Genomic DNA, 13736 nt, shown 5'->3' with positions numbered 1-13736 from the left:
GAACCTAATCTCAGAGTGCCTACTGGGTTGGCGGCAGTTCTGAATGACAGGGAAATCTGGTGGTTATTCAGTCTTTATAGAACCACAGTTACGTTCATAACTAGCATTCTCTTTCACCCCGCCTAACCACCAGGGGCAGTGCTTTACCCCTCTGCCATAAGATCATTAGGAACCGACTCTCCTATGGCCGATTGGAAAGGTGTTCAGAGATGATCACCACACTCACACTGCCAGGAAAGGCGATGATGATCTTATAGAGCCTGGAGAAGGCACACGGTGACGGCCATGTAGCTGCAGAGCAGATCTCCTGGAGTGAAATACCTCTCAGCAATACCCATGAGGATGAAATGCTTTCTATGGAATGGAATGTCATGGTAAGGGCTGAGCATCCGGCCTGTTATTAGGCCATGGTGATGACTTCTGTTGCCCAGTAGACCAGTCTCTGCATAGACAGGCGAGCATTACATGTGCACCATGTCAGATGAATGATTGGTCCAATAAACAAATAGCTGCCATGAGGTTAAAATAGTACTGTAAGACACACACCAAACACAGAAGGGAATGTTCTGCAGGTTGATCTTTGTAGAACACTGCAAGTTCATTCACCTGGTTCACAAACATGGGTGACATGACCTTAAGCATGAACCCAGGATTTGGCCATAAGGTCAATCTAGAATCATCTGGCCACCGAACCATGCAGGGTACTTAAGGTATGTAATTATCCCACCTTTCTTGCTGAGTTGATTGCCAGCAGAGAGACTGTTTTCAATGATACACATTTTAGATTAACATCCTGAATGAGTTCAGAGAGAGGACTTGAGGGACTTCAACAAAAGGGGGAGATCCCATGCCAGGCTCCTGGGAGAGTATGGCAGGTGGAACCATATCGCTTCTTTCAATAATGGTTATATGAGCTTATGAGTTCCCAAGAAGGTGACACCTGCTGTGTCGTAGCACACATAGCAGTATGGATCTGAATATTTACGACTGCAACATAAAGGATTTATATTAGTGCGCTCGTTCTTATACCAAAAGATTGTTTAACAGCTCGTTCACAGGGACTTGTATGGTGGTCTATACACATAATCTAAGGCTAATAATAAACAGATTAAAAATGTTATATAACAAAGAAAAACATATAATCATTGATGTGGTGCAGAAGATTTGTGTTAAGAAACATTTCTTTAACATTTATGGGAGTGTCAATACTTTGTGTCAGTAACAGTCAGTAGGTTTCCAGAGACAGGGGTTAGTTCCTGTTATAACTTATGTTATAGCAGCTATATACAGTCATTCCCTTATGCACCTTTCTTTGTTCTCTTGAAGTTAATGAGACAAAAAAACACAGCTTGTCATCTTAGAGAAAACTTGTCTGTCCTGAGGACTCATGTCTCATGGATTTTCCATAACATTAAACTAACTAACTAAGTAATTATAAACAGTTAAAATGCGCAATGTGTTGTTCATTAATAAATTAAAAAATTGTAATTGTTGGAAAATCAGTGTGGTATAAGAGAAATTTTTCTCCAACATTAAAAACTCAAAAACTACTAAAAATACTCCACTTTAAAGTCTGTTTGGTCTATCTCTTAATTTGTTTAGCCGTATATTATTATTATTTTAACAGTTGCAGCTGCATTTGCGGTTAAAGGAATCCTGAATGTCGGGGGTTTTGCAGCATCACCCATACTTCCTGCGTCCTTGATTGCAGTCATCAGGCTATTCAGGTGCAGACAGTCTGACCAGGGATGCTACACCTCTGCATGCATCTGTAACAATAACAGATTTCTCCCTCGGGGGGGTCCGAAAGTCACCAGGGCATCCCCTTCACTAGTGAGAGTAAGGTGAAAGAGCCATTTGGCTTCATCAGAGAGAATAACACACTACAGTGAGTTGACTCTATGTCGGTAAAAGATTTTCAACTGTGTCTGGCCAAACTTTACCCAGATCTTGGTACAGATGCCAATCTCCTGGATGTATGCATAGTCTAGGCAGCACGTCTGATGCTCTGTTGCACTGACCAGGCAGGTGAGTCATGCTCATTTGGGCTTGAGGGAAACTGTATGACTCTAGCTGTATGACAATAAAATGATTTGCCTTGGAGTTAGGGAGCTCTTATGCAAGTTCACTCTGTGACCAAGTTTCCAGATGTGCGCAAGGACACTCTAGGTGTCCCACATGGCCTGCTATCTGGTGGAGGCACAGAGGAGACAATTATCCAAGTATTATCTGCCATTAGAGGTGACAATGCAGCCTGAATGTATCTTGAGAATACCTGTGAGGCTAGAGATAGCCCAAAGGTAGAACTTTGAACTGTTGCACATGTCCCCTGAAGGCGAAGATCAAGAAGCACCTGTGCTCTGGGGTGATGGGAACATGGAAGTACATGTTGTCTTGTGGCCGCATGGCATGAACAACTTTAAACATACGAAAGGGGAGGACTTTCACAAACTAATTCTGTCCTCTCAAATCTACAGTGGGATGGAAACAGTCATCCTTTTTCCAAAAAAATATGTTGAGTAGAACCTCTCAACTTCTTCCTTTTAGTCTTTCTAGTTTTTGGCACTTTTCATGCCTTTTGTTTGTTTTTAGTTGTTTAATCATTAAAAACTTCTGCACTGGATTTGTGACAGAATGCTTGGCCTTAATATGGATGCATCGGAATTGGAGGTGCTAAGGCAGGAGTTGGCAGTGCAGGTCTTTCTCCTCAAGGACGTTCTCCTGAGGACATCTCTTCTTGGCTGAGGATGTTGCTCTGCTTCCCTTCTTGGCTGAGGTTGTTGCTCCACCTCCCTTCTTGGCTGAGGATATCGCTCCGGCTCCCTTCTTAGCTGAGGATGTCGCTCTGGTTCCTTTCTTGGCTGAGGATGTCGCTCCGGCTCCCTTCTTGGCTGAAGATGTCACTCTGCCTCCTTCCTTCGCCAAGGTCATCACTCCCCCTCTGGCCTCGCCATGGTTGTCACTCCCCCCTCTGGCACTGGTAGGGATGTTGCTCTGCTCAGGGGTTCAGGCTCTCCTAAGATTTGGGGGCTTCAGGAGCAGCGCCTTAAGGGAAGTGCTGTGTCACATTCACCATGGACAATTCCCCCCTAGACTGCCAGAGGGCACTCTCACTCACATTTTTGAATTTCTTCCTTTGCTGTCTGCTTCACTTCCTGTGTTTCTGCACACCTGTTTTGTGTTCCCCTAATAAGTTACCCTATTTAATTTCCGTGTTTTACCTCCTGAGTTGCCAAGCATTATATGTTGTATAATACATACTGTTACTGTAATGTTGGTGTGTTTGCACCATGAGTCGCTTTTGTGTTCATGTTGAGTTTTCCTTGCCTTGCCCTTGTCTTACCTTAGTCTAGTCCTTTGTTTTAGTTTTTCTAGTTTTTGGTTATTTTCCTGTCTTTTTGGTTTGTCTTTAGTTGTTTAATCATTAAAGACTTCTGCACTTGCATCTGACTCCCTGGATTTGTGGCATCTCTTTTTCTGAATGGTGGGGTCTATGCAAGAGTTGAAATTGATAAGGCCTCAAGCCCAGAGAAGGTAGGGGTCCAATGGTGGAACTGGAGTTTGGCGTGGGGGGTGGGGTCCAACACACAGTATGGATCGGGGTGCTCGGGTACAGCTGCTTGGCTTGCTTGTGTTGTTCTGATGGCTTTGTGATTCAAAAGCCTGGGCTCTTCTCTCTATAGCCTCTTTGGCTGCAGGCCCAAACCACATAGGTTAATTTTGTATGCTTCAGGCAGTGTGGACTGTGCCAGCCACACTTGATGATGTTTCCCCTTATCTTAACCCATGCCATGTACCCTGCTGTTAGCCTGTTGTCAGTACATCTGCACTTAATACTAAAACAGCCCTTCAGTCTTGACATACTTATTAAGCAAGGCTCTCATAATTGAACTTGAGTATGGAAGCTGGCTGCTGGAAACTTGCCACATAACTGTCCATGTAATCCTTATACTGAGGTACAAATAACTCTGTGATGACCAGTGAGTGAAAGACCACCTTCAGTACTGTGAGTTGAGTTGCTATGACCAACCCTAAATGAGTCACAATCATTTTAATGGTGATTGTCAAACCTATTTTGAAGCCTGTCAGCTGTGTCTGTGACCTAGCAGATGTTGAAGCAGATCAATTACTGGACAGTAAGAGAGCTGTCCCCCAACTCTAAGAGATTCAGAGTAAATATGCTGATGTAAAGGTGTTTTATTGGTAAAGGTATTTTATTTATTGCTGATCCATTATCATATGAATTGTAGGGATCTCTTGTTTGATCTATTGTTATTAGGCTATTGATATAGTTATTTTTAGATAAGTATCAGTAATAAATGTATCAGTAGAAGTAAAACACTTGTTCAGGACTGGCAGGTCTTGCTTTTATGATAATATTATAATTTCCAGCTGCTAAACTCAATCAAATGATCAACAATGCATAGTTACATTTACATCATCTATGAAATCAGAAATGTATGACCCCTGTAACAAAGCAAATTTATCCAGCCAAATTTAATTGGACTTGCATTGGATTACAAGTGATTCTGACCTCCCCGGTTACAGTGTGGCTTTGACATATGAAAGTAGCTAGCAAAAACAGCTAAAATAACAGCTAGTTTTCTATATCTGTAACTTACAGCAATGTAACATTAGGTCACAACACATTAGCACTACATTAGCATGGTTGGCTATTTTGGCTAATGAGCTAAGCTATCTAAATTTGTTTGGAGCTAACTGAAATTAGCTAGATCCTGCTAGCTACTACATAATATCAATTTTTAAAATATCCTAATGTAACATTAATGTGACTTGGTAACTAGCTAAAGGGTTAGCTGCTTATCAACAAATGCTTTGAAAGCGATTTCACAATTAGGTGATTTGCAAATCATTGATGGAAATTTGGCCTAGCCAACATTTATCCTGCTGAAAGGGATCTGAAATAGTAAATGTGATTGTGTTGTGACTCTCTGGACAACTGTAAATTTGTTGTACTGTATTTTTTTGCAATGACCAGTTTAACTGAAGTGGAGAAGTTTTTTGCACAAATTCCAATGCAAGAAATAAACTTTTTAAAATCCAAATAAATGAATTCATATCCAAATAAATGAGATTCCTTGTTAAATAGTGGTTTATATTTGGTAGTTACTATGGCTATATTAAAGTTATATTTGACAACATCAAGATCAGTGTTAACTATTGTAAGGCTTTATGGCCTTTAGATGTTTCTTTTGTTTCCTTATTCAGGCTCAGACTCTCATGTTTAGTTCTGACTCTTCCTGTGTAAATGTGTGTGTAGCTTTTTTTTTAACCCTACAGAAAAAGCAAACTGGTTTCTTTCTTTCTTTTTTTTTCTTTTTGTTCAGCCTCACACTGTTGTAGCTCTTTCTGCCTGAATGTGTATGTAGGTGAGGGTGTGTTGGCTTAGCTGTGGCTCTCTCTCTGTTCTTCCTACAGCTATTATGAACTTGTTTCTGATCAGCTTACTCCTTTAACTACTCTCTACTGGTATTGTATTTTGCCCCACTTGTTAGTCATTTTGAATAAAAGCATCAATTGAATATGTCTAAATGCCATGCTGTTATACTGCTTTATTTGTATGACTCCTCTCCCACAATGCATTCCTCTCAACTTTCAAAGCACAGCAGGCCAACAAGTAGCATGTTGAAAAAAGAAAACCTTATACACACAAAATCTATATACAATCCACCCTAGTTTGGGCCCTGAAAGCAGATTTATTATCGATAATTATTGTAGAGTTATAGCGTAGTCATAGATAATCTCAGCTGGATACAGAAGACCATAAAAACTGCTGCTGTAATCATAAAGACTATGATACTCATACTGACCATCCTTTCACCACACTTACTGTGGTGTTGACTTTATATTATACAGTTGTAGAAGTGTAATGATTAATCCTAGGTCCTTTTGTGACCTGTAAGTATTTTGGTCAATATGGACAGAAACGTGAGGGCACGGTGGCTTAGTGGTGAGCATGTTTGCCTCACACCTCTGCGGTTGCGGGTTCACCACCGCCCTGTGTGTGTGGACTTTGCATGTTCTCCCTGAGCTTCGGGGGTTTCTTTCGAATACTTTGGTTTCCTCCCCCTGGTCCATGCGTTGTAGGCTGATTGGCATCTCTAAATTGTCTGTAGTGTGTGTGTGTGTGTGTGTGTGATTGTGCCCTGTGATGGGTCAGCACCCAGTCCAATGCCATGCAGGATTTGTGAAAAGTTACGGAGACCCTAAGGGGACATGGCAATGGAAAAAATATGAGATGAGAGGAAAATTTATATTTCAGTGCTTTTGCGTTCCCCTGAGAAACTTTGTGTTGTTTCGCAATTTTTTTGCAGTCTCTCGCAAAATTTTGCCATTCTCCAGAGAAACTTTGCATTCTCTTGCAACTTTTTTTTTTGCAGTCTCTCGCAAAAATTTAGGCGTTCTCCAGAGAAGCTTTGTGTTTTCTCGCAAAACTTTTGCGTTCCCCTGAGACGCTTTGCGTTCTCTCGCAACCTTTTTTTTGCAGTCTCTCGCAAAACTTTTGTGTTCCTCTGAGACGCTTTGCGTTCTCTCACAATTTTTATATCTTTATAAATATCTTTGCAAGAGAACGCAAAAGTTATGCGAGCAAACCCAAAAGCATTGAAATACAAATTTCCCTCCCATCTCATATTTTCTTCCATCACCATGTCCCCTTAGGGTCTCCGTCCCGGTTACTACACAACTTAAAAAAAAAAAAAAACACAACAACGTAGTGAACCTTAGCGTCCTACACTGATGTCAACATTGGACTTTTATTCTGAAGGAGCAGTGCTGGCTCTGGTGCGTGTCTCTGTGTTCCTGGCTTCAGTTTTGAGCGGCGCTAGAACTGGGCGCGGGAGGATCTCTGAGGCGGTGAGATATTTCATTTCAACTTTTCTGGGAGCTACAAAACAATCTGATGGGGGTTCTAACAGGGTCAATAGAGTACTGGTTATTAAATAAAGTGATTGTTTATTTGTGGAGACAACTTGTGGCCTTGTTTTCAATCAACTTTAAATTTCGGGGAAAAAAAAACAACCAAAATAGCTGGGTAATTAGCCAAAGAGCTACCCAGAGTCGGCTAATGTAGCTGCAGCTGGGGAAAAGCTGAATCCTGTTATTCTGAGCAGCTTTAGAAATAGGTTAGTTCAAGTGAACTAAAAGTGCGCAGGTTTTTTTGACGAATCTCTGTTATGTGCTACACTGACCATAATGTATCTCTTTTATAGTGCTTATAAATATATATTTAAATGTATGTATATACATATACATGCATGTAGTTGTTATTAATAGCTAGCTAAACAGCTTTGAATTGCAAGGAAGGAAAGAGGAAATGAATTAGCGGGGTAGGGCTAGCAGCCGCGCTAACGCCGTGTTAGCTAACTCCGGCCCAGGCTAGCTGAATTAGTGATGTATAAACATGGATAACGGCAGTTTGAGTGGTATTTTACAGCCTTCTAGGTGTATGTAGTTATTGTTTTTTCTTTTTTCCCCCCTCCTTTTCATAGCCACTCATCCAGTTTAGCTGGTTGTTAGCAGGTTAGCTGTGTAGCTGCTATTAGCCGGTTCAAAGCTAGCCTAGCTTCCTGGATACAGTCCACAGTAGCTGCTAGCTGCCTCAGCTTCCTTCCGCCTATGGCTATGAAAACAATCCAAGTGCATTGTTGTTTTTCATGAATTATTCACCTCTTTGTTTTTTTTAAAACCATGCCCGTTAGGTGAAGTCCTAAGAATCTATAAAAAGTGCTTAATCCCATATTAATGTTTGCTAAGCTCTAATTTACAGTAAATCTAATTTACAGTAAAGTATTGATTCTTCTCAGCCAGCTTTCATGTTTGGATTAGGCTTTAAAAGATAAATAATTATTATTAATATTAATAATAATAATAATAATAATAATAATTTCAGGCAAAATCAAAGCATGCCTTAGAATAAAAATAGGGCAGATAAACATTATTCATTTGAATTAGAAGCATAATCAGAAGTGAGAATGACACCAAACATTGAGCATTTTTATAATAAGCAGTACATGTCTGGTGCTGAATGATTCCTGGTGTAGATACTGCAGTAAAAATCATCTTCAGTTTGTTCACTATATTGCTCAGAGGCACTCTGATCTGCGTGGATTATTCTGCAGTACGTAGGGGTGTGTCTCAATCTACTCACTAGTTCCCTTAGGTTGTGAACGAGTACGTTGTATACACGGGTTCGGGCGCTGGTAAAGACCTGGGCTCACTACACATTGAGAGACTGGTGACGCAGTTTCTGTGAATTTCCCGACGTTGTAATCATCACCACTGATATTTATCAACAACAGACAAGACCGATATCTTTGACATTATATATTTCATATAAGTTTGTTAGATTAATCGTTTATATATGTGTATATAATATGTTTCCATCGTGGTACTTCAGGCAGGATCGTAGGCTAGCTAGTGGATTTGTTTTAAATCATTAAACACTTAAAAAGTCGTTAGACTCGACAAACCGAATATAGAACGTCGAATAAAGCTAAAAATCGCTAATGTAAGTAATCATTTGAGAGCTACAGCAACATTCCTTGACATCGGCTGAGTTTCTGAGAGGTTTCAGAAAATATGACGAACATAATGAGCATCGATGCTCCCAGGTTTTTGCGGTGCATTGTGGGATTTTTTTAGGGCGCGAACATTCCAGTGCACAATTGAGACAGCCCTTAAAATGGCCGCCTCCCTGATCAGTGTGTTGACTACTGAACTAGGGAGCTGATTGAGACGCACCCATTATTTTCTCATGTGAAAACGAACGTTGCATACTGGTCAAAATTCAAACCTTAAAAAAAGATTATAAGTGTTTTTTTTTTTGTTTTTTTTTACTGACTCGGGTCTTCTGCATTGTAGGTGTCCCTGCCTGTGTGGCCTAAAGAAGGATGCAGACGATAAAGTGCGTCGTTGTTGGCGATGGAGCGGTGGGGAAAACGTGCCTTCTCATCTCATACACCACCAACGCCTTCCCCGAGGAGTACATCCCCACCGTGTTCGACAACTACAGCGCGCAGATGAGCGTCGATGGCCGCACGGTGAGCCTGAACCTGTGGGACACAGCAGGTCAGGAGGAGTACGACCGGCTGCGCACGCTCTCCTACCCTCAGACCAACGTGTTCATCATCTGCTTTTCCATCGGCAGCCCGTCGTCATACGCCAACGTCCGGCACAAGTGGTTCCCCGAGGTGTCGCACCACTGCCCCAGCGTGCCCGTGCTGCTCGTGGGAACCAAACGCGATCTGCGCAACGACACCGAGACCGTCAAGAAGTTAAAGGAGCAGAACCTGGCGCCCACCACACAGCAGCAGGGCACCGCGCTGGCTAAGCAGATCAACGCCGTGAAGTACTTGGAGTGCTCCGCTCTGCTCCAAGAAGGCGTCAGGGAAGTTTTCGCTGAGGCCGTGCGTGCCGTTCTCTATCCTGTCACCAAAAAGAATTCCAAAAAATGCGTCCTCTTGTAGTTTGGCCTAGGAGACTGATGGAAACGGACTTGGAGAGCTCAGAGGTCAGACGAATGATCCTGGTGTTGATAGCCATCTCTCCTTCCCCACTCGTGTTTTTAACCACTCTAGGTATTGTTTTTGGCTCCCTGAATTTTTTTTTTTCTTTTCTACAGTCACCAAAGTATGCACTCTTTACTAGAACTGAAGAAACTCTCGTTGATTTCAAAACCACTTTCCCTTTTGGCCTCCTTTGTCTCCATGGAACGATGTGGTTATCAATATCTCTCGCACTTACCTCATGGTTCAGAATGGAATTGCAAGATACACGGCAATATTTTAATAATGAAACAAAGCAATACAGAAACGAAATTAACAGTCTGACCCATGTTCACCCAGCCGTGGAGGATGATGGCATGGTTTACTCAAGCAGGGGCTGAGGAGAGAAGTAATTCTTTTCTACAGCCTGAAGTTTGTAATCTGTCCTTTCTGTGCCTAACAGGTTAGCTCAAATCCTCTCCTGATAGAAAAAAAAAAAAAACAATGTGAGGAATGATATGAAATATTTATACACCTATAGAGAGCTTAACACCTGAGAATGAAAAGCTTTCCTGCAAAAACCTCTTTAGATATTCATTATATTTTACTATTACCCAAAATGTCATTATTCTTTTTTTTTTTTTTTTTAAATTTTATTTTTTGTTTCTGTGAAATGAGGTGTTAGAATGGTGTGCCTTTATATTGACAAGTATATGCCTTATACAGACAGTCACACCGTTACATCTGTGGATGAAACAAAAGCCTGTAACCTAACACAGTGGCTACATGACAGTACATAACGATCAGTATAAGATTTTTACATGTCTTGTCTTGTAGTGCTATCAGATCCTTGTACACCTGAAACCCAGACCTCCTTGTTGTCTTTTCTCTGTCACACATAACAATTCATATCTCTCAAACGCCTTATTGACGCTTTTGCGTCTAGTGCTGCCTCACCAGTTTTAATTCCAAGTGCCTGACTCGTTTCTGGATTCGATCCGAAATCCCGCCTTTTTCTGTGAATCGCCTGAAGCTTCGAGTTGAATAGAATCGACTCGAAGAGTTGATTCATTTTGGAACTGACTCCTTGAATCCTGTGAACAAGCGAGCAGTGCTATCTACAGAGAGACAAACGAAGCTATAAAAGTAAATGGAGCGTTTGTCCTCTGTACTCGAAGGTTTAGTGCCAGGCGTGTGTGGCTGCTTCATTCTTAACCCTCAGTGATTCATTCTTAATCACTGCGTTTCACAGCTTTTCACAGTGAGTCAGTGCTTAGCCCTGGCAGGTATTGATGACAGCATGTATTTCTTTCCACAGGCGTTAGTCCCACACGGCAAAATCATTTCACGCACGCTTAAGTTTGGAAAGAAACGAACGTCTCCGAATATTTAACGTCTCTAGAACTTTCAAAAGCAGTCACAGCTAACATGATTCTTTTAGCCACATCAGGTATCACGATGTTGCTTTGAAAACATAAATGACATTTCAGTTCGTATTCACGTTTAAGTTTCATATCCTTGTAACAGATGCCGAGCACTTGCTGCTAAGCTTGTGCAAAGACAATAGAACACAATAGAAACTCCTAGGATCAGTTTATGCCTAGCACAAGAAATACACGGCTACGAATGCAAGTGGTTCGGAAGTATTTCACTGACACTGCCATAAAGACTGATAAAAATCACTGATTGGTCATCTGTACTTGTTAAATAATTCAGAATGTCTGGTTCAGTTCATTTGTCTTCAGAACTTAGGTGCTTAACTGGTTTAATTAGCTAGAACATTTTTGACACATTGCATTACGTAAGTCTGTTTTTTTTTTTTTCCATTTTGTTTCTCAGCAGCAGTTATAAATGCCATGTGGTTGCAACTTTGTCACTTTTCAGTGCCTGCACATGTAATCGCCATCTTGGTTTGTGGCTGATGCAAAAACTGACATCGCTGAACAGTAGCGTGGTTTCAAAAGTGAAGTGGTACTTTTTTTTTTTTTTGTGTGTGTGTGCTGAAAATGTTGCACATTTCTCTACGTATCAAGGCTTCCTTGCAGTGTCTCTGAGTTAGTCAGGCTTCTCAAATGCTAATAGCTTTTAATTTTATACTTTTTTTTTTTTTTTTTTTTTTTAATTAGATTTTTGACTACAATACTTAGCCAAAGAGTGCCTTTGGATACAAAGATATCAAACTAAGAGCACATTGAGAAAGCGGACCTGTTCTATCTTGATTGTTTTTTTTGGTTTTTTTTCCTTTCAAAGCGTAATAACCATACAAGCCATTTCTTATTTTTGCCTTCTTTCTCATCTTTATTGAAACAAATTCCACAAAATCCGAATTTACACAAAATCCATTGAATGTTTTCCGGTTTTGTCTGTGAGGAAAAGCCCTCCGAAAACTGTGGATGCGTCAAGTCTGTGTTGGTGTCGTTAATTAGTCTCTGCAAAAGGATAAATGTGAGAATGAATTGCCATCTGTTTGGTGTACTGTTCCTTTCATTCCCCCCGTGCTGTAACGCTGTTGAAATTGAGCAGACAGGGCCTCACGTTGCCTCCTGTCTGCCTGCTTTGGTGTATGGTACTGCATTTATACACTGGGAACTTGATTTTTTTTTTTTTTTTTGTCAAAATTGTCATTTTTATAACAAACATTTGTATAAATGAACTAACAGTGTAATGATTTTTAAATTATGCTAAATAAAACTATAATTTACACTTCATTGTGTTTTTTCCCCCTACCATTCAACTTCACTGTGTGCTGTTTCTCTAGAGCTCACAGGAAAACTGCAAAGTTTTATATATTCAGGAGTCCAAATGGAAATGATTGCCTACAAAACCAGAAAGAGAAAACTGATCAGTAAGCTGGGTGGCATGTTTTTTTGTCGATTTGAATAAGTGCATAAGCTTGTGTCGTTATTTAAACAGGTTTCCGCTGCTCTCATGCAAAAAGCCACATCAAAGGTGCTGATGTGCATCAGCTGCTGCAGCACAACAATATCAACACCTCACTGTAGTTCGCCAGAATTCTCGCTGTAGGCGCAGCCTTGCAGGTTAAAGGAAGCAATCCAGCTTGTGTACTTGACTTACTTTACTGTGATTGAAACTGCAGCGATAATGTAATAATAATAAATGCTGAAATAAATTAAAAGAATTGCTGATTTTAAATTTTCTGATCATGATATCACATCATTTTCTGATAGCTTCTGGACTTCTGAAGCTTGTGACGTAAAGAAATAAATACTTTAAAGAAAAAAGTTTGACTAGTGTGCTGTAAAAGGAACCAAATTACTGAAACGGTGTGGTGCATTTTGCAGAACCGTATTGCAGAAGTTTTTTTATATATATATATATATATAGGCTGTAGATGTTTTTATTGTTTCCTGTACTACCACAATGCTGTTGAATTCTTTAATGAATTTTCTATAACAGCAGCTCTGATAATAGTGCTGGCTGTCATTCAAATCAGAGGTTTATTAATTTATTAATACGCTTTTTAATACCTTATTGTTTCTATGGTAACAACTCATTCACAAGCGTATATATAGCAGACACGGCATAATCTAAGTTTAATAAAAACAGATTTAAAAGGTGTTACTTAACAACTAAAAATGTTTAATCGTTGATATGGTGAAGCTTTTTGTAAGAAGACGTTTTGTTAAGATTTTTTGAAGGAGTCTCCAAAAAGTTTTTTACTGTCTTAATTTCAACAGAGACAAAAAAGAGGCTGAGTTATAACGCAGGTTGTTTTGTGGACGTTCCACAATATTAAATGTAACTATAAATGGATAAATTGTATGATGTGTCTTCTTTAATGAATAAAAAAGGTTTTTTTATTGTAAATTGTAGTCATTGCCAAATCGGGGTCCCTGGAGGACCCTCAGTGCACCCTCAGTGCCGGTCCCAAGCTAGGATAAAAATTGGGGAGGGTTGCATCAGGAAGGGCATCCGGAGTATAAATTGTGCCAAATCAAATACCAGGACCAGTGATTGGCTGTGGCGACCCCTAACGGGAGTAGCTGAAAGAGGAACAACAATGTAGTCATTGCCAAATTGCTGCATTATAAGCAGTGGCGAAGCTACAGGTGGGCCTGGCCCTCCCAAAGAAAATGCTCTTGCAGCTAGGGATATTGTTCACATTATTCACAAAAACCTTTTCTTGCTCGCTCAGACCTGCTACTCTAAGAATCCACACTGATGTTGCTCAGCAGCTGGTGTAAACTTTCTGTGCGATGTGAAAGCCAC

General features: G+C 40.5%; 1 protein-coding gene across 1 annotated transcript; it reads left to right on the top strand.

Moving 5' to 3' along the window:
• Positions 1-6769: 6769 nt before the first annotated feature.
• On the top strand, positions 6770-12209 carry rhogd (ras homolog gene family, member Gd). Its single transcript, XM_026940606.3, has 2 exons — positions 6770-6876; positions 8884-12209. The coding sequence occupies exon 2, from the start codon at positions 8913-8915 to the stop codon at positions 9486-9488; it is 576 nt and encodes a 191-aa protein (XP_026796407.1). The 5' UTR covers positions 6770-6876; positions 8884-8912; the 3' UTR covers positions 9489-12209.
• Positions 12210-13736: the final 1527 nt, after the last annotated feature.

The sequence above is a fragment of the Pangasianodon hypophthalmus genome, chromosome 7 (assembly GCF_027358585.1).
Source record: "Pangasianodon hypophthalmus isolate fPanHyp1 chromosome 7, fPanHyp1.pri, whole genome shotgun sequence".
Lineage (NCBI taxonomy): Eukaryota > Metazoa > Chordata > Actinopteri > Siluriformes > Pangasiidae > Pangasianodon > Pangasianodon hypophthalmus.
Note: the sequence above shows the minus strand (reverse complement) of the source record. Positions and strands in the feature narration are given on the sequence as shown.